This window comes from Solenopsis invicta, chromosome 6 (assembly GCF_016802725.1).
Source record: "Solenopsis invicta isolate M01_SB chromosome 6, UNIL_Sinv_3.0, whole genome shotgun sequence".
NCBI lineage: Eukaryota > Metazoa > Arthropoda > Insecta > Hymenoptera > Formicidae > Solenopsis > Solenopsis invicta.
The window spans coordinates 2,252,124-2,274,912 of NC_052669.1; the positions used below are offsets into that span (position 1 = coordinate 2,252,124).

Here is a 22,789-nt window from a genome sequence, read left to right on the forward strand (position 1 = left end):
AAAAGCGCGTCACGAATGGTCTCGGGAATAACAAGCACGGGACGCGTTCTGGAAAGCAAGAACGTTGCGAACAGTCTCATAAAAAATGATGTTTGCAACGTCCGTGGAAGACATTCCGTACACGTTTATTTTGTTCACATATTTCGCATGTCCAGCGAAAGAAGCACAACTCCGTAATAGCTACGGAGTTTAAAAGAAACGTTCTATAGTGTATAAATTACCCTCTCTCTCGTTTTGACATAAATTTAAATAAAAATTATCTTTTATGTTGCGAGAAATAGATAAGTAAACAACATTTTCAAGATATTTCTGCGCAGATTCTAAAATATGGATATTCAGTTGCAAATGTCGATGCTAAGAACGCTATGAAAAATTCATAGCTGTAATATTACAATGAAGATTTGTGCTTCTACTTCAAACTTGAATAATAAGTATGGTAATATATTAGCTGGAGAATTAAATTAAAAGTAGCTTGCTATTTTAGATTATTTTAAGAATTATTAAAAGAGGATAAAATAAAATTCTCATATAGTTAATTAATAAGAAAAGAACAATTTTGCTGAAGTATCTGAAATATTTAATTAACTAGATCCAAATTTCAAAATGATTTTGTTAGTCCATCAAAATGTAGGACGTTGAAACGTGACGAGCAAGACTGCAAAAAGTTTTGACATTCTACCAGCCAATTTGTGTGTCCTACATAATTATTTTGGTGATTTAACAAAATTCTATTCGGATCTGTATAAATCTTAACTAAATTTTTCAACTTTAGTAAAATCGTTTCTTTCGCAAACAGAAAAAAATTGCAAAAAGACAAGAATGTCACATATCATACTACTTTTTTCGCCTTTGGTTTCTGTTGCGCAGAATGTGTGATTCAAAAAAATTTTTATCCTTGAACAAATGTCTGACAAACGGCAAGTTTCTCCTTCCAATAACACCATGCTGACGAGTGAAGTATATAACGTTTCGCGTCGTTACCATTCGTTGTACGTTCGCAGAGCATTCACGTGGTGACAGTTAGCTAATTGCAAATTTTTTTTCCCTACAAACACGATATGATCGATATTTTTTTGGATATCTGGGATTTAGAATATTGCAGGTGGATTTTGGCTTTTCTAGAATCTCTCAGCTTAAGCGAGCGCAGAAGTTGTGTAATTTGCGTAACGCATTACACAGCATTTTACATGATCGTGCACGCCATCTTCTCTCTGAGCGATCTTGAAAAGCTGCATCTTGGATTCAAAGGAATACGAAACTACTACCTCCTTACAAGTTTTCGTCGTGGAAATTGTAAATCGATAGTTTTGACTTTGAACTGTGGAGATTCTCCCTGGTATAGTTGATAATAGTTTACGCGCGTGCATATCGTAAGACGCAACGCGTTTTGCTAGAAACATCGTCTAATACTGATTTATGGTTAGTTCGAAAGGGGAGGAATTTATGCAATCATTCAATCAGTATCAGCGGCGCGTGTCCTTTGACTTCAAAGCGACGGAATATTACGGTGCACCACAATATTCTTGGTACACTGTGTCAGTTATTGAGTCCCTAAGAATCATAAAATTTCTACTACACGTGTTTTATTAAAACGCTCATTTTTTAATTAAACACAAAGTCTTCTTAGCTTTTTCTCTCAATAATGGTTTTTAAATCGGCATAAGATCACAAGCAATTCTGGAATGCTAGAGTAAATAAATTTTTGCCCAAATGCTAATCTAAAAAAAAATTTTTTTAGCAAATTTTGTATTAAAATTTTTAGTGGTGAGATTAAGTGTTTCACCAATGGATCTGCTTGAGTAATTTTAAAATCTCTATAATTACTTTTAAAAATAAAAACAGTTCAAGTAGACTGAAGCCTGGCCAATGGATTTAAATTATTTATAAGTTCCTCAAAAAGCAAAAGAGCTATTTCCAAATATACTCAAATTTGAAACAAATGTATTGAAATTCTTTCTGAATATTTTATTAAAAATGTTATTTTTAGTATTTACTAACAATTTCATTCTTAAAGTTTGCGTACTAGTAAAAATTTCGATTTTTTATGATAGAAATTATTTATAAGTATATTTTGAATTCTCGCATGTGCTCATTCTAAAATTAGAAAGTAACTAATCGATATCAATTACTTTGCAAATACAATGACAATGGTACAGTATATTATTTCTTATAAATATTACTCGAATTCTAAAAAATAAAATTTAATTATTGAATTTGGCTTGGGTTTTTAAGTATTTTACATATTGAACTTGATCCCATTATTAAAATTTTTAACTGCTATGAGCTTAAAGTAGTTTAATAAAATTTTTCACATTAAGATATTATTAGTTTAATTATTCTAACAATCTATAAAAATCATGTCTTGAAACATAATCAGTTCATACCAAAAAATTTTGCGATCACAAAAATTAGGCTAGTATCGTCGCATATGTTTTCGAACTATGAATGACAAACGCTATGAATTATAAACGCACTATCGATGTAAAAGTTTTTCCATTTATCCCGTTTAACCGTATGGATTTTTTATAGTCACATTTTGATCAGAGATCAACCAAGATTGTACTCAACTGATTGAAAAGGAAACGATTATTTCTTGACATAGAATCTGATGTTTATTAAAATACCGTATCAAAATTTCCGATAACTGTACGCGATGGGATTATATTATATATTATACTGCGGAAGAAAATAAAGGAAGGAAAACATAATGTTCTATGCTCTGATTGACAATCATAAATCTCACAAAATAGAGAAACGAATACAATTTCAAACAGAAAAAGATGATTTCACAAATCGCATACAATAAATGAATGATAACAACGATAGCATAAACAATTTTAAACGTATTTAACGCTATTTAACGAAGCTAATAATTCTCATGATTAATTCATTTCACACAAGATTTGATAAACAAAAGGAAATAAGAACATATATTCCTATCTATTTATTTACAATTTAAACATAACGAGTTATAAATAAATATCAAGTTATATTTAAATTGTAAATAAATAGATAGAAATATATGTATATATATGTTAAAATTTAAGCTTGAGTATATCGTATCATTTGCACTGATAAAACATTAATTCATTGTTCTTATTTTCTTTCGTCCATCGAATTCTGTGTGAAATGAATTAATTGCGCAAAATACTACCTTCGTTAAATAGCGTTAAATACATTTACAATTGTTGATCATGAGAGCTAATTAATCGCGCCAGCTAATAGTAATTAATCGTTTGTGAGAATCAATATTAAAGCAATCAAGTGGCTAGTGACTCTAATCTTTGCAACAAAATATTAAAAAATATTTCGAAATAACTGCGTATTGAATACTCCATCTCTTGCATTTTGAATTTATTTTTAATACCGGATCGATATAACACGGCTTTTCATTGCTCAAATGAGTCAAGCCTGTAATTGGTACATTATTTCGCGTTATCAATTTTAAAATGATAATCAAATCACATTTGAAACGGAAGTTTAAAGCATAGGATATATTCGAAGCATCGCTAAGAGACAATTATCGCCCGCAAAATAATGATGATTTATAATTGTCGCTTCCTGTTTAATTCCATCATTCCTCCAGGAGCATAAATCGTATTAATCTCTTATAAAAAAAAGTAAAAAAAACGTTAAAAGATTTAAAAATTGTATTAACATATAAGCTTTCTTTAAGGAATCGATTATTGAATCAAAAAACAAGCTATGATAAGGCAAATTTTATCAGAAATTTTCAATTAAATCATAATTACAAATATATGACATAATGAATATAAAATTGATTTTATTAAATTATGTCTCAAGACAACTGAGTTCTTTAGCAAAAATGCAACTGTAACTATGAATAAATATCATATTTTATATACGAAAAGAACGATTTTGCTGAAGTGTACGTCTAAAAATTGAACTGGGTACAGATCTGAAAATAATTTTGTTATCCCAATCAAAATAATTGGAACAATCAAATTGGTTACTAGAATGTCAAAACATTTTGCAGCCTTGCCATCATGCTTGAGCGTCCTACATAATAACTTTGACGGTTCAATAAAATTATTTTCAAAACTGTATCTAGCTAAATTTTCACATACATTAGTAAAACCTTCTTTTCCGTGTATACATAGAAGAAATGCGAAACATGAAATATTGCTCTTGACTAAGTTGACAATTAATTATTCATATATTACGCAAAATAACAAAACGACCTTTATATTGTAAAAGTCAAGCGTGAATATTTTTATCTTTTTCGTTGCAAGTGAGAAGCAAACCGGCCAATTAGCAGGGTTGTTTCAGAAATGACGCGAAAACGCGGTTACCTGTGAATGCTCGCGAATTATAAAACGTTTCAACTGGCTGTTTACACGGGGTGGCCAAGACATACGGTAATTGTTCGTATAATTAATTCCGCTGCGACTCATGCTAAAGTACGACATTTTGAATGGTACAAATATCGTGCGGTTAGCCAGTTCAAACGCATGCAGCCCTGCAAAACGATTTCGGACCGATTAACCGGCGGATTCGCGCTCGCCCCGAATTGTCTACGAGAGCTAGAAATGTCGGATTAACGGTGCGCACAGTCGACGTATTGTTAGTTTCACTACGCTATCGTGTTTGCTTGATTTCCACTGGCCCATGTAACATCCATAGAAATCCAATGCCGGTCGTAATGTGAAAACACGTAAACACATGTAGCGTGAATCTGCGAGTGGCAGCGAAACTGATTTGCAAGTGTAACCATAAATTAACGCAATGCTTTTATCATAAGGTAAATGGCATTGCGTTGTTCGTTTATTCGATCTGCGCATTGCATAATCATTGCAGGAATTGCCCGAACCATTATCATCGCGTCACGAAGCGGCGACGTGGCAATTTCACGATATACATATTTATATAAATTGTATACTTTGATTGGACATATAAATATGTGCATTACATATAAAATGTGCTGTTGTAATAAAAATGCAATTTTCAATTGGTAATTTAAGTTTAATTTTTAATTTAATCGAGAGAATTTAATTATTATCGTCAAATAAAAGTATAAAAATCTTTTTTTTTTTTAAAGCATATACGTATATTATGCATGAATATATTCATATATTTTTACTTTTAAATATTTTAATTATTTAAAGGACCGTTAAAAATATCGCAAATTTATTTGTGAATTTAGTAAACGTTAAGAGAAGAGCTGATTTTATATGTATTTATTCATTTGATTCGATAGATGTAAAAAAATTGAAGAGAGAACTGAAAGTTTTTATGAAAACGCGAGAGCTCTTCCAGAGAAAATCGATTGTGTTCGGCAAAGGAAAAAGGTGGCTCGGAAAGAAAATTTCTTTATTGCGTGGAAAACGCAAAGATCATGATATTGCGGAAACAGCCATAATCTCCAATAATTAAGTTTCACGTATAAACGACGAATTTGGCATGCGGCCCAACACGCCAATTACTGAAATGGACACCCGATTGATTGATCGAAATACGCGGATATGTGTGTCGACATTGTTCTCGGTCACCCAGCTCAGCAATCTATGTGAGCCGCTTGAAAGGTGTTTGGACTGCGAATTCTATCGAGTTCAAGTGAGTTGAAACCATTTCCTCGTTCGTTGATATCATTTCACGAGTTCCCCTCAGAAAAGCATTTCGCCGCTTCTACAGAGAAAATGATTTTCTCTCTCTTTGTTAATCCTTCGTTGGATATTGGATTGTGCGAATATGTATAATATATTCATACAATTCGATTTATTTATATATGCATTTGTATGTATGTATAAAGTTTACACCTATATATTATTAATACAGATTCTCTCACGTACAGATCTTTGGACCAATTTGAAGTTCATTTAATTTGTTTTTGAGTTAATTTAATTTAATTTGATTATAAATTTTTGCAGAGAAATTTTTTATAATTTTCAATCTTTGATATTAGAGAAGACCTGCATCTTAAGTCATTTTTATTTTTTATTTGGTATATTGATTTGCAAATAAACACAGAAAATAATAGCTTGATATTTCAGATACCTATTATAATAATGTTTAACATTTTACTAGTAATCAATTAATTTATTAAGCTTTTTTACAACATACTGCAAAAGATACGATTTAGACAATCAATTTTCTAAATTACACTTGTGAAATCTTTTACATCGTATCTTCTTTGAAAGTGTCGAATATGAATTAAAGTAATTAAAAACATAACATGTTAATTACTGATATTATAATATTAGTAATTAACATATTATTCAGTAATTATGTTTTTAATGAACCTATTATATATTATAATGTTTTTATTGAAGAAACATGCTTTTCCATAATTTGTTTTCAATAATTTGTATCCAAGTATTACATTTTTGCATTAATTTTGTACATAATAATTTGTGATACTTTCTAAAATATTTACTTTGTGTTAAATTAAGAAAAATTTAAATGTATTATTTGGACTATGCGATATAGGTTAAATTTAATACAAAATTTTCAACTGTGTACGACTGCAACTATCACATTTTTTTGTACAATAAGGCATACAGTAATTTTTGAATAACATTGTGATTAAATGACTTGTTCGCTAAAATGTATTATCGTTCGGCAAATGTGAGGTTTCACATTTTCTAGAATTAATTAGTAAAGCATAACTTCTTCAAAACTTTTTTTTTTAAAGAGAGCTATACATAAATATAGACGTAGTTCTAACACCAAGCAACTACGGGGTTTCATCTCCGCCTTTAATGGATATTCAATCAGACGAGCTAGCGGTGCCAACTTCCTCCCCTGGAACTATATAGAAAGCTCCGGTCTCTTATAGAGACGAATTATTTGCAAATCGGAGAAGCGTAGACTAGCGTGCAAAGATGATTCGCCATCGGAAATCTACGTCGGTCGGGGTCTAAATTGCTAAATTAGTGAGCACCATTCCAATAGTCGAGAATTAACTTCCTCAACAGCAGCCGCAGTAACGTTGCTTGTTCATCGTGTACGCTCTATTGCACGTCGATCGGCGATTTCCCATGTGATATCCGATCAGCGAACTTTAATCGTGTACTATCACGTACCGCGCATGACAGGTATCGTACGGCTTAAGATAAAACTATACGGACCGTCTCACATTTAGCGTGCTGTTTTTCGCTCATGCTCCATTTGGTCGATTTGAGGTCGACTTTATCTTAGCAAAAACTCAAGCAGAGAAGAGGGAGGAATTTTTATTCGTATTGCATGTTCTCGATGCTGTTACAAATATATTTACAAATTTGCAAAGTCCACTTGAAGTTGAATTAAGAATGAGGTTTCACTGCGTTTGCATATCCGAAGCAAAATTTCTCTGCTAGAACTTCACTTCATCTTCAATCGTTTATGAACCTGAATTCAAAAACTGTTTGAACTTTCACTAAGAAAAGCAGAACATTTCATGTATTAAGAAGTCAATTCCAAAACTCTGTCAAAGAGACATTTACAGACGCCTTGAAAGAATTTAAAGCGACCTGTATTTCGTTTCATTATATCGATTTCCGTTATCTAAAAGAATTTTATCGATAAAATTGTGTGCCGAATGATGTAATTGTTTTGCACGACAGATTGCACTGCAAAATTCAATCGCTTCTCTACTGAAAATATAATACCACTCACGGGATTTTTCTCAGAACTTTTACAAGCTAATCGGATGATAAATAAGTTGAACTGCTAATTGAGCTTCTACAGCGCGCTTTTGAAGAATTACTCTAGTATTAAGACCAAAGACTTAAGATATTTAGCCAATCATTATCAAATTTGGATCCTATTATTTTTATTATTGGATTATTTCCTACAGTCAGCAAACAAATAAAAAAAAATTTGTTATATATAATAAAATTTGTTTTTTGAAAACATTTTGCTGCGTTAAGGATGTATCGGAAATACAGTCACTGCAAAGTAAATAAAATTTGGAAATGTGTTTAATGCCAACACTTCACATAAACTATACATGTATACATGACAGTTGTGTGAAGATTATATTTTTACTTAATAACATATTTTTACAATTTATTTACTTTATTTGTTATTAAAAATTATTTTTTAAAAGATTAAGATTTAAGAAATCTTAATTTTATTGTGTAAGTACTTTAAATATTTAAAATGATTTATTACGAAGTTTTATTGCGATTGTCTGTTTAATTATTTTGTAAATAAATGAATTTTGTTTATATTACAAAAATCTGTATTGTAATGAAACTTTACATGAATTATTTTAAATATTTAAAGTACTTAGATAAAGAAATTCAGATTTTTTTCATTACTTCTTATTTCATTATTTTATTAAATTATATTTTTATTAAAGCACATATCTACCTCTTATAAATAATTTTTTATCCAGATAGAAAATTGTTGCCAAATTTTTTCTACTATTTTCAAATACATTATAAAATAATCTGTAATTTTTTAATAATATTTAAAGTTTTGAAAAATATCTTATACATCCTTAAAGAAGCGTTATCGCTATAAATCATCGTGTGCTAAAAGATGTTTTGCTGAACGTGTTTTTCTCAATAAAATGATGTCGTTATGTCAGGATGACATCAACTTGTTACCGTCGCAAACTTTTACCGTAGTAAATCGTCGCTTATTAACGTAACAAAACTGCAGTCGCGTTTTCAAGTAAAATTATATTGTACTTTCAACAAGCAAAAATTTTAAATAAACTAATTAAATATCCAATCTGCAGCATACAAATAAAATGCAACGCAAAAGATCAATACGTTAATAATATTTTAAAATTCTAGTTATTTTCAGTAAAAAAGACATTTATCAATATGAGCTAAAAGAAAGTAAAGAAACTTAAATTGCAATTTACATAAATTTAGCGCTTATATATTATATAAAGTAAAAGAAGAAAACAAGTAGAAGGATAGAAATGCGAAAATGGAAACAAGATTAATTTTCAGAGTTAGAAATAAAGATAAATTGTTATTCTTTGTTCAGTCTCGAATAAACTCAACTTTGATAGAATTATCGAATCGTGCGTGTGCGCTAAAAGAAACTTAGAAAAAAACAAAAGTACAGTCCAAAACTTCCCTTACTTTCACTAACAAGATTGATGTATAAATACAAAAAAAAAAAAACGCAGAGAATCTGAGAAACTCTTTATTTTATTGAAACTGTTACGTGATATTTTATGCGTGATACTTTTAATGTATATATTACGGGGATACTTTAACATACGTTTCTGGCATGAATCATTAACCAATCGCGCGCAACTAAAACTCGCTGACTAAAATTGATTAGTAAGCTATTTCATGTGAGCGGTAGCTTCATATTTTTCGACGCCTGATGAATTATTCGCGAGATACATCGGATGATGAATCACGCTATATACATTTTTTATTTTTGCACCGTATATTACCGGATACGCGAAACAAATAAATGAGTGTTAATTACGCTATATCAATAAAAGTGATTGATGATTCTTTTTAAGTTTTTGCGTAAATCAAACCGAGGATGTGTAAATTAATAGCTCGGAGAAAAGTCCTTTGGAAGAAACAAGAATTAAAAAATTCTTTCAGTTGTAATTATTTCATACAAATTAATGGTTGAAATTATTAAAAATTCTTATTGCATCATGAGCAATATATCACATACTTATTATTATATTCATATTCATGAAATTGCAAGTTAAAAACTTTTATATTTTATTTAACTATATATCATATAATATATTTTGTTTATTTGTATATAATATAATTATTACTAATATTACTTGTATTATAAATATTTTAAATATTATATGTGTATATATATATATATATATATATATATATATATATATATATATATACACTTTATAAAATATTTTTTAAAAACAAATGTATATACGTTTTTGTGTATAAAACCATTTTACAAATTCTAAAATTAAGTCTAAATATAAATATAACAAATATTTGAATGATTGATAGTTTGCTATCATTGTATCATGTATTGTACCATGTATTAATGCAAAAATGACAAAGGGAGATATGATATTACAACTCTAATAGATGGAAAAATTTGTCACATCAATTTAGACTTGAATTCAAGACTGTTATTTTTATTACAAATAATAGTCAGCTACATTAATTTATTTCATATAACAAAATAAATTGTAATCTATTTTTATTGATATCTATTAATATTAAAGGATTCGATTTTAATGTAAAAAAGATTGTAATTTAAAATACCTAGAAAATTATACATTTTATGGCACTAAATATATTTTAACATAAATAAAAACGCATTTGCAATAAATATCAACTTTTCGTTATAAAAGCAAGTCACGAGTTTCTTTCCTGCATTTCGGAGTTATCGATTGCTCTTTAAAGATAAATATGATCGAAATGCTGTTTACATCTCTCTGAAATCGGTCGTTTTAATATTCAACGTATTTACAGATTGAAATTTTATTCAAATAATATTTAAGAGGAGACCACTTGCGCAAAATGTTAATTGCAATGCCACGCGGTTTTTTTTTTTTTTTTAAATTGAAATCGCTGAAACTCTCTTTTTTGCATTTTATTACGAAGCGTTCGGCAGCCGTGAGACATGCTGCGATCCACTCGTCCTATTTTCATTATTTTCTGTTTCGTGCACCACATATTTCCTAAGCTTACCATTGCGTGTGCAAGCTGTTTTACTGCGAATCCGACGGGGAGAAACAACCGGCAAAATCTACGTGGTTTGAAAAAAATATGGGTATATCGCTGATTCCCATCCGAGCGAATGAATGCGCGTCTCGCAGGCGATAAGCGCGGGAAACAGGATTGACGTAAAAGTTCCGCGATATTTCTCCTCGCGTAAATCACGGGGAACGAGGTGTACGAGGAGTAGGCGGGAAACAAAACGCTCGCGTTGTAAGATGAAAGAAAGGGAAGCTGCCGGGGATTGCATAAATTTGCAGACTGATAAAGCCAGAAGCGCCGTGCTATACCAGTCCCCCGTCCAAATTTATCCCCGTTCCGGGGAGAATGAGCATTAGGCAAAACAGAAACCCGGAGGATGGGAATAATAAAATATGTCGCAACCGATTTCTCTAAAGCGCGGTGTAGTCATTTATAATTTTTTGAAAAATTATTTTGCGATAATGAAACGCGTTTGAAACGCAAGTTGCCAATATTAACACGCTCGATATGCATTATCGAAATTAAACAAGATTTATCAGATATCGTTTATCTACATTTATTTTTTCATTGTATTTATTTATTCTATATTATTTGATCTTTATTTTACTTTGCTCTCTTTATCGTTGTACCTAACATTACAAAACTTAATTAATTAGTGCTTTTTTCATCTAATATAATCACTTTCATGCCCGAATAAAAAGAGTACATACAGTATTTCGTCAGAAGTTTTTGAGTTATATTAATGCATTCATAAATCCTTCAGAGTAATTATTTAAATAGAATACGGCGAGTGCGCTATTTACCTGTACTTCCTACGATTACTGAACTAGTGATTTTAGTCAAGTGTGATTAAGCACGTTTTCTACATCTTGATCTAAAATTAGTGAACGAGGAAGTATGATCTGTGCGATTTCCATGTCAGGTACAAATGGCTGACAGTGTCGTCTTCTGAAAAATGTGCTGCGCGCACGCAATCCTTTAATTATTTTAACCACCTGAGATCTAGCTACAAATTGTGTTAACGTTACATCTAAATTCGGAATATATTATGTTTGCAAATTTGTTTTTTTTTCCACAAATTACTATACCTATGATATAATTTCAACACGAATATTTCAGTACTCTGTCTTCCCCTTTTTGTCGCTTTGTAATATTGTAACAATTATAACTTTGTGGTTCAGGTTTTAAATAATAAATCGTATTACTGTTACTATTGCATGGTGCCAGTTAAAAAGTTACGATGCATTCATTTCCAAAGCGAAAGAGAAATCTGATATTCTCTTGAGTAACGTAATAACAGCCGATGCTAATTGGGGTCTCGTTAAGAGACGGAGATAAATCCTTTTCTTTTATACAGTCTTATCGGATTCACTAATCAATTCCGCTCATGAATTATACTCTTTCCATCTTCGATATTGTTTAATGGTGCGTTGTAATATAAATTGGAAAGAGGAAATATGCCAAAATAAACCTCTTATTACTTAAAGGCTTTATACCGCGCATAATCTCTCTTATAACTTTTTTCTTTTAATTAATCAGAAGTTTTTCATTGTGAAACAGTAAAATGTGTTTTATCAAAAGATAGTAAAAATTTTTTAAATATTTTAATTTGTCGTCATAGAATCGTTGAGAGATAACGATATCGTCGTGCGGTCGTGCTATTGTACCATTGGGAGTAAAGAAAATAATGTGCTGAAAGAAGCGTTGTCAATCTGATAAATATCGCGTGTCACTACTGAACTCATAAATATGTATTAAGTTCCACTGCAATGTATACTTCTCTGAGTTGCGTTAATATATGGAAAATATATCGATCTTGCATTTATAAAATGAATGCGCTACATTTTGTTGAAATAGAAAATCGGGAGATAACGATAATAAACTATGTAGCGGCAATGTGGCACATTATTTCACCTTTAATTAAAATAACGGGCCAGTAAAAAAAGTGATTACCGCGTATGAGATGTAATTGTAATGGCGATGCTCTTTGACGAAAACCATCCACGGTTAATTTCACCGGCGCAAACACATTGAATATTACCCGCGTTTGATCTTTCGGTTAAAATTAATCTAATGATCATGCGCAACAATCTGCCTTATAAATGATAGATGTTTATAGAGCACATAATGTACATTGTCATTATTGTATGTATCGCGTACAATTTTGTATTTAGTTAACTGAACATTACAGAGTTTTAAATGTTGCAATATGATTTTCACGGGCTTTGATATTAAAGATGTAAAACAAATAAAAGATTACATTATTTTGTTAAAAGTCAGCGACAGAATTTAATGTAATATAACAGAAGCACACAAATTTCAAATAGGTACATTAAAAAATATTTAATGTTTTTAAAAGTGCACTAACATTTATGCACATACTTTTCAGTTATACATTAAATTTAATATTTAATTAAAAAATACATTAAATTTTATAACATTTTTAACAGCATATACCATCCTTATTTATCTTGTTGTTTTAATTGTAATCGCAAAAAAATAATTAAATATTTCTGATCGCGTGTAAAATTATACCACGTCAATATTACTGTTTTTTTATCATTTATATGAAAAATATTATTTATGCTGCAAACATTAAAAACATTACAGTTTTTTTTATGACAATATTTTCTCTTGCAAGGAGATATATTTGTTTGAAGCAGTATAAAAATGACACTTTTGGTCAAATGGGATTTCAAGTAGAACAAACAATTCTCTGGCGATACGTTCATTGAGATTAAATGTTTTCACCTCCTAGCTTCGTGTGTAAGAAAAAAGAACTTCAAAAATTCATTATAAGAGGAAAAAAAGAATAAAAATATGCGGTCGCTGCTTAAGGGACATTTTGATAACGTTAATACTATTGGGTTTAGTGCGACGCATGATAATATCGGTATGCTATTGGCGTCGGAATGCTATTGATCGGGCACGAAGCATGACTGTTAGAAATTAAATTTCTTATGTGAGATCTTTATATATATATATATATATATATATATGTGTATCACATAAAAAGCATGATTTTTAAATGAGCTCTTACATAGCAGTGGTCGGGTCAACCTGTATAACGACAACTGCGCGTGCATAATAAATTTCAGTTGCGTTTGCAATTGAAGAAAATAATATACTTCACATTGCAATTTGCTGTACAGAACTAATAATTAATTTTCTCAACAACAAGTTTATGTTGTAGCGCAATATAAAATGAAACATACGCGCGTTTAAATTATGAATATAAAATTCTATTAATGTCGCTCTTTCTCTCTCTTTTTCTATTTTTTTCCTCCAGCTATATGCAAGTAATTAAACGATAAATAAAGCTTTTTGTTCATAACATTTATACAACTGGAATTATACATATATTTACTCTGTAATGGCTACATTTTCTAGGACATAATCATAAATATAAAGCGCGGAGTCCGTCGTGCCACACGCGAAGGGAGGTTTTTTTTGCGTTTCATTTACTTGGCCTTGGCAATACTATCACATTTGCAAAAAATATGTTTGTTATCGACAGTAGTACTTTGATAAATCTTAAACCATGCTAACATCTGTAAGGTTCGAACGTGCTGTATAATATTGCTTGCAATGATAACACTTTTCAATTATTTTACGTACTATGATAAGAGCTTTGCCTTTTATTCCATATACTTACCTATATAAATTTAATTCAGGATTAAAAACTTTATAAAAGTTACAGTTACCATTACTTTTTTATTACAAAGTAAAATCGTTCTCGTTATTTAAAAAGTAACGATTTATATAAAATATTAGATTTTAAAATTATATTTTAATATTTATCTAATAATTAAATAAAACTGAATAGATATAAAAATAATAAAAAGCTTTAAAGAAATAATAATAAAAATAATGACTAAATTAATTACAAACATTTACCAGATTCCCTGAACTGCCCGTCGCAGATTTGCCGGATTTAAAACATAGCTTTTAAGAAGCATTCAGAAATATATTATCACAAAAATTAAAATGCTAATGCTGTATCTAATAATTTTAATGCTTGCAAGCATCTTTACTATCTGCCCTTATCCTGAAAACTGTAAAAAAAATTGCAAAAAATATTATTTTGGCCAAAGTTTAAACTTGGATCCCCCAACATTCCATGTGAGTGCCTTAATTAACAATTTAATTTTCGTGATATTATATTGTTGGGTTTTTCTTAAAACTTGTGTTTAAATCCGGTAAGCATGCGGCACGCAGTTTGAGGAATTTGATAAATGTTTGTAAATTCACCTAGAAAATTATCAAGCACTCGTGTCTGCTTTCGACCGCTATAGCCGTTCTCCTTAATTAAATGATGATACATTTCCCGGTTATATTAAGATATTGTTTAATAAGTTTTTTGTTGTAATAAAATTGAAATTAAATATACGGAGCAATAAGATATTTGACTCATAGGATTGAGTCATATTTAAGGCAAGTTTAACGCGAGTAAAAAGTGTGTGAACAATTCAATTACTTAACTCCAACAAAATGCTTTATCATGTTTCTGCAATGTAACAAACTACATTTAAAAAGATAGTTTATTTTTATTTTTCTATAAACATTTTGTTAATTAACAGCATTTTGTTATCTAATCATCACAATGTTATTGTAGTATCTAAAAATTTAATTAGATACGATTAGAAAATAATTTTATGTTAAATTATCAAAATTATTATGTAAGAAATTCAAGCAGAATGATATGGATGTAAAGGTTTCAACATTTTAACAATTAATAACTTTAATTTAAATTTTTTAATGATTTGACATAATTATTTTCAAATCTGTATTTTAGCAAAATTGTTGTTTTTGTGAAGTACATATCTACAATCCTTTTTTTTAATTTTTATTACGTTTTTACAAATTTAATATTACAGTACAGTTTAATCATAATAATTAGTTTAAAATATCGAAATTGTGAAAACTACCTACGAACTACTGTCTCCCTTATTACAGACTTTCACTACTGCTAATAACTAATTGAAATGCGTCCTAAAATATAAAATAAAATACGGACATGCTGGATTATAAACTTGCCTCGATAGCAGCTAAATTGGAACATATTACGGTGTAAGTTGCCTGTACGACAAACTCGATATTTTAATATCGACTCGTATAGGCAACTTACACCGTGATATGTGTCAATTTATCTTGTTATCAAGGCAAGTTTACAATCCAGCATATTCGTATTTTATTTACTACAAAGAAACTATATCATAGAATTATTTTTGTAGACCTACTTTGTAACTTTTAAGCACAATTTCGTTATAATATCCTTGCGCATAATAAATGGTAAAAAAGTTACGCAATGACATTATAGCAATAATAAATCTTAAGAATTAACGACTTACAAAATTAGTCTACTGGCATAAAAATATAAAAAAAAGTTTTTATTATTACATGAGTACAGTTTAATCATACTAATTAGCTTAAAATGAAACTGCCAACGAGCTCTTGTCTACTTTATCATAGACTTTCACTACTAACTGATTATCGGAATGCATTCTAAAATATAAAGTGCAAATTATTTTTAAATATTTAAAATTTACTAACTATAAAATATGCTAATGAATAAAACTTATAATTGCTTATAATCTTTAATCTGGCACGCCAACTGTGTGTATAAATGAAAGATATGGATCGTGAAATACGTATGGAGTGGTGAGATATCATAATGTATCGTATAATTTGCGTTAAATTCTGAGAACAACCGTTAAAACTTGTTACTTTATTACAGTTTATTTAGACATTGTAGGATGACTACTGGTCATTAGTGTTCATTGCGTTCTTATAAAAGCTGAATTTCAGTTTAGCAAGTAGTAGCAATTTTTACTGTTTTATAATAATTTTGACAAGTACGTTAGACATTAATTTGTTAACTTTAGTCTAACTTAAAGACTTTTAATAGTGTAGGCTTTAAAATAGTTAATAGTGTAATTGAATTTAATGTGTGCTGTAATGTGCGTATGAATTCGGCATATAAAATTATTACTATGTACTAAGAAAGATATGAAATGGTCGTGAACAATTTGCATTACGAGCGCTCTTGCGACTTTACAACCTGAGTGAACATTGCTTAATGCTTACTAACAGAGCAAAGAAATTATTTCAAAATATTATATTTTAAACAAAAAAAAATTTTTTTAATTTTTTTTAAATAAAACACATATTTTATAAAATACTTATAAAACCTTGTTTTATGGCATTTATTGTATGTAAAATCAATAAAGATTTATTAATTTGTGATTTTTATAACTAATTGTACGTAAATATCTTTATGACATTAACTGTTAGTGTTCTAGAACTCTTATGCTACCTCACAAACGCATCCTTTATTTCCCTCTTTAGTAAATTATAAAATGTTTGTTTTATATTCCCGATGAACTTTTACCTACAAGGTGATTGGTAGAATTGCGTCACGTTATTATTTACTGAGTTATTTTTAAAAAACGAAATGATATTCCACCGCCTCCTTTCTTTCTCGAATGTTAATAAGCATAAAAATAATAAAAATATAAAGATAGAGTTCCGAACATAAAAATAAAGTATAGGAATATAAAGATAAAGTATAAAAATAAGGGGTGAATTTGTTATCACTATCGCAAAAATGTAAGAACGTTATCGTTATACATAGAAAAAAGTAACGATCATTACCGAAAAAAGTAACAATAACTGTAACAGCGTTACAAGTAACGCGCATTACCTCTCAACTTTGAATTCTACTTTACTTAATCTACTTTAAGAAAAAATTTATAAAATACAAAAAAAATTAAGAAAGAATGTTTATTTCAACATTTAACTTTAAATCACACTTTAGTATCAGAAATGAAAGGACTAAAGCAAATGACGATCTTGATCGAATTTTTTCCACTTTGAGAAAGTTACTATATCATATCAAGCTTAAAAGAAAATATTTCGGTATTTCTAAATATATTGCACGCTTTCAATATACGAGTGATATATCTCTATTTTATCTCGATGCTCGTAGGATGTCTGAGAGATGACTGTATACTGAGGAGGAGAGGGCGCAGTAGCTTTGAAGGTTGCTGCCGCCTCGGTTTGGTGGAATGGAGATGAACGGCACCGAAAGCAGCCTGAACGGCACCGAGGTCAATCGTACTTCCGCGCCGATCTTCACCATCGGCACAGACTTCATCACGCAATGGTAAGAGTACGCATCTTTTATTCAGAACGGACAGATTGGCACATAGCCGCATTCCGAAACTATAAATGAATTTAACTTTCCGCAATGCCAGGAAGTCTCCCTTGGGTTTTTGCAAATTTTAGAATATAGACAGCGAGTTGCACAGAGTTACAGTTTCTATTTGCGTGCAACTGTCAACGCAGGCTGAATGCGCGTACGAAGCATACACGTCAGTTACTCTACGCGTATTATTATAATTTTAATGCGTTAGCAAAACTACAGATTGCTCAAATTAAAAATTTCTACAGAATTGTTGGATTTTAACTGCTCTGCAATCGCGTTTGTTAATCTCTTGAGAGATCCGTAAATCGCAGTAAAAGCAACGCCATCGAAACTATATCCGCGGAAGTAGTATTAGCAAAGTTATAAAAAGAGATATATTTAACATTCACTTCAAATATACATCTCTTTTCGTCTTTTTCTCGCTTCCTCATTATAAAAATATTTTTATTTTAAATTATTCTAAAAGTATAGCTGCGCGAGAGCTGCGGCTTTTCATACTTCTTGTATCCAGCTTTTTCGTGTCTACAGCGGATTGCTCTCAAATCCTTTTTGCTGACGTGTACTTGCACTGTGTAACACCATTCGCTTCATCGATCCCTAACATCCCCGAAGGATTTTACGCTATGGGAAATGCGGGATAGACAGATCGATGGCACAAAGTCAATGTTAATAAGATGACAGTAACTGACATTATTAGAATTAGCTTGCTAATTTATTTATGCTCTCCATATGTACTGTATATGTTATGTATAAAAGAAAATAATGTGAATTATATAAATTATATACAATATATATTATATATAAATTCTTATTATTATATGTTTATATATATATACATACATACATGCACACATATATGCATATATACATATATATACATATATATACTTATATATACACATGTAAATACAATAATAAAAATTTATATTATATAATATATATATTTCTCATTATATAAAATATATTTTATATTAAATTGTATAATGAAAAATGTATAATAATAAGAATGTTTAAATGTATATATATATAAACATTCTCATTATTCTCTCGTAAATAACATTAAGCATTTAAATTAAAAACATTTTTGCAGTATTCAGGGAGAGGAGATTCTAATTGGCATCATTGCCATAATAGATGCTTGTTAAATCATACTTATTAAATTAATTGCCAATTTGATATTATGATTAAATATTATTATCGTTAACTTAAAACTGTATTTTAAGATCGAAAAATTAATTTAACGCGCAGTTTGCTAAACTGAAAAATGTGTATAAAATTATACACAAGAAGTATCAGCATTAAAAACCAGCTGTGATCAAAGGTTCGATCTTTAAATAGTTTTCACATATCGATCAATGTTCTCCTATTATCGATCAATTGTTTCATATTTCAAGGATACAGTAATTGTAACGCGATTGTAACGGATATTACAAGCTAAATAAATATCGTTATGTTGATTTGTTTTAGTGAGAATGAGTCTTTTTTATTCATTCGCCTCTAGTACACATCGGTCGTCGTAATCAAAACTTGCGAGATAACGATAGACTGTTTAGCGTAAATGCAAGAACGTCTGATTAGATTTGCAAGACTGTTCTTGCACCTCGCAAAAGGGCACGGGAATGAGAGGTTTGTCGTTGTAAACGCGTTTAGATAAGCGATTCGTCATTTGGCGGAGAATAGCCCTCTTGAATTCCAAGCAGTTTCGCCGAGTTGCCGCTACCTCTGGGACTGCTCATTATCGAGGGGTAATAACATCACGCGGCGCGTCTTATACAGCCAACGGTCGTCGTTTGTGTTCCCTACTTCGCTGGGAATATCAAGGCTAAAGGAAATGAACTTTCACCAGGGACAAAATTGAAGTAAAAAAAAGTTCCCTCGAGAAGTCACCCTCTTTTCGAGACAAGATTTTTCCTCGGGCTCTTTTCCATCGTAATCACGTCGAATCGTCAAATCATCGTCGCGAATTCTCAAAGAATCGTTATAAATGTAACTATTTCTTTCCTACACAATTTACACAGTAATTACATTTGTTTAAAATTTTTGAATTAATCTCAGCTTTTATTTTATTTATGTATTTAATTTAAATTTAAAGGTTGAATGCTATTCTTAATATATGACGTAGAAATACTTTGAGACCTGTTGCAAATATGCATAATAATTAAATTTGTTAAAAATTTTTAAATTAATTAATTTTTATTTGATCAATATATTTAATTTAGAATTTAAATGTTAAATACGCTTTTCTTAAAATACATATTCCGTGACGTAGAAATGCTTTGAAACATATTACAAAGAGCAAAGAGAAGAGAATATTTATCCTCCTATCTCAGGATTATAAGCGCGACTTGCGCGTTCCAGCATTGCGAAAAGCGTACCAGACGTCAATCAAACTCCTCTTTTCCACCTTTACCCCTACAAATTTGTGTTTTCGAAACTATTGTAAACGTTGGTGAATGTACATTTTACAGAAATTACTTGACTTAAAATGTTACATAAACTATTATTTATTGTTATAGTTTGCCTGCATGCATAAATACGTTTGGCGTGATGACATTTCAAGACAAACCGTGCACAGCAGCCATTTGTATGCATCATAATCGACATTTTACGCAAAGTGGATTTACACGATCGAACTTTCATCGCCGTGCGCATCCCGTCTATACAATGGTTTGAAATAGTCTATATAGTTACCGTGTGTGCATATGATAGCAGTGCATTTGCGGGGGGATAAAACTCGCGTAAACCAATCCGGGCCAAATTGCATCCTTGACCTAGCAGGGCCACGGTAATCTGGCAATGCGACGTGGTTAAACACGCGGCTGAGTTAGTTGATGGACTGCTCAACCGAATACGTTAGGCACGGCCGTACGAACGTCGTTACTTAACAAAAGAAAAGGCCGATGTCGTGCAACGACGCGGAATCACGCGAGCGACGTCGAACGGGCCCCGTTGATGTGCACGCGATCGCGGTGAAAATTTTGAATGTTGCGTGAGCCGACGATATCGGTGAAAATCGTCCACTGGAGCAGATCAATGTGTGTCACGGCATATGTGAAATCCTCGTGTCGACTGAGAAGGAATGTTGCACCCAAAACAGAGAGAAATGCGACGGTCAGAGTTTTCATTCGTAGTGGGAAGCTTTTATTAATATGCAATACAAGATTTCAATTCTACGTGACATCGACGGGTCGTATAGAATTGGATAAGAGAACTGAAATTTGATTTGAAAAACATGGATGACAATATATAATTTTCAAATCGATGTGTTTAGAATTACGTGAAGCCCTCTATACTCATTAACATATGTCAACGTTACATTTTCAATATTCAATGACCTGATCGCAGGTGGATCGAAGTCGAAGTTACTTTTATATACATAAAACGAGTATATTACGAAGTTTGTGACATGTTGGGTTACACTTCCCGGAAATATCGATTTCCATCGTAACCGGTCGAAGTGACAGACTGATATTTTGCATCCTTTGTCACGCGAAATGTAACGCAACGAAGAACAATTCTTCTGTTATTATACGCATTTATTAATGTCTCTTTATGATAAAATTTAACTGGTCTATTTGAATGCCTATTGTTTTAAGACTGAAATAATCTACGCTTCTTATACTTTGTTTTCTATTCTATAGACTTTTGATTTTTTTCATAAATACAAACGTTAATTTATGCGATAATAAATGTTTAAAATAAATAAAAAATTCATAAAAGTATTTAAAAGTATATAAATTAATAAATTAAAATATTCCATTTAAACGATTTTTTACAATATTATTATTTTAACATTAACGTCGTAATAAACATCGTAATAAATATACATTAATTAATACATTCATTAGTAGCTAGAATCGGTCATTATAATTGCGTGAAAAATTTGACAAAATATAAGAAGATGGGAAAAGGTGAGAGTGGCTTTGAGAAATGCAATAAGTAAAATATAGTCGATGGCATTCGGTATTCCCATCTTTTAGCGCGACGTTCCATGTTAAAATGGAACAGAGCCATTAAATGGATCGACTGTTGCATCCAACACGAGGCGGCTGCCATTGTTTCGTTTAACTGTGTGAATGACACTCTGTAAAAGCGCGACTGGCAATGTACCGTCTAACTAGATGATGCATACGATTAGCATTACGCTATTATAACACGGCAATCAATTGTCGTATTACTTTCTGTTCGCTAAGGAATTCTAGTTGTGTTCTGGTCTGGAGGAGGAGGAGGAGGAGGAGGAGGGTCGTTTATTCTATTTTTACTTTATTTGCTTTTGGTTCTCCACGTTCTATGCATTCTGAAGCTGTAAAGAAGTATAACGCGCGAAATCAGCAACATTATCAGAATTCTTAAAATAAGATTTATTTTACAAATATCGATTTTCCTTTTTTCTTCTCTTTCTCTCTTTCTTCTCTTCTTTTTCTTTTTGTATAATCAATTATTATTTTTCATAGTTCTATACTTTGTTTTATTATGTATGCAGTTTTTGCATTAGTGTGCGCTTGAGGAGACATCGTTTCAAAGCGCCTAATAAATATCGATTAATATATATCTCTCTCTCTTTTTCTCTCTTCAATTTGTCAAATAAAAAAAGTTTTTCCTCGCTGTTTCTTGTTATCGCTTCCGAATCAAGCTCACAGAAGAACAAATTTGAGTTCAATTCTGTAACGAATAATAAAAATAAAAGGTTTATCTCTCTCGGATGATTCGAGATTCGACAGTACATGTATACTATAAAATTACATCCATTGCTTTAATTGCTTTATACGGTTCTCTCGCGCATTTCCAGTTGCCCAAGTTGTTACGCCAACGTGCAACGAAATTATCTCCGCCGTTTCCCGGTTTTGTGTACCAGAACCGACGCACGATTACAGCATATGCAGAGAACAAATAAAATAGATCGAGCAACGGGAACGACACTGGAGTACATTGTGATGACACACGGTGAATATTGATTCTCGAATTTTCA

At 30.7% G+C, this 22,789-nt stretch overlaps 2 protein-coding genes across 2 annotated transcripts in view; one reads left to right on the forward strand and one right to left on the reverse strand.

The window, feature by feature from the left end:
* Positions 1 to 21,463, reverse strand: part of LOC105205263 (aminopeptidase N) — a 51,614-nt gene extending 30,151 nt beyond the window's left edge. The window contains exon 1 of the mRNA XM_011174605.2: positions 20,512 to 21,463. Within this exon, the coding sequence (XP_011172907.2) occupies positions 20,512 to 20,537 (26 nt within the window). The 5' untranslated portion in view covers positions 20,538 to 21,463. The remainder of the gene's footprint in view (positions 1 to 20,511) is intronic.
* Positions 1 to 22,789, forward strand: part of LOC105205262 (probable muscarinic acetylcholine receptor gar-1) — a 53,920-nt gene that overhangs the window by 8,314 nt on the left and 22,817 nt on the right. Inside the window, exon 2 of the mRNA XM_011174604.3 lies at positions 17,602 to 17,778. Coding sequence (XP_011172906.1) covers positions 17,681 to 17,778 — 98 coding nt within the window. The 5' untranslated portion in view covers positions 17,602 to 17,680. The remainder of the gene's footprint in view (positions 1 to 17,601; positions 17,779 to 22,789) is intronic.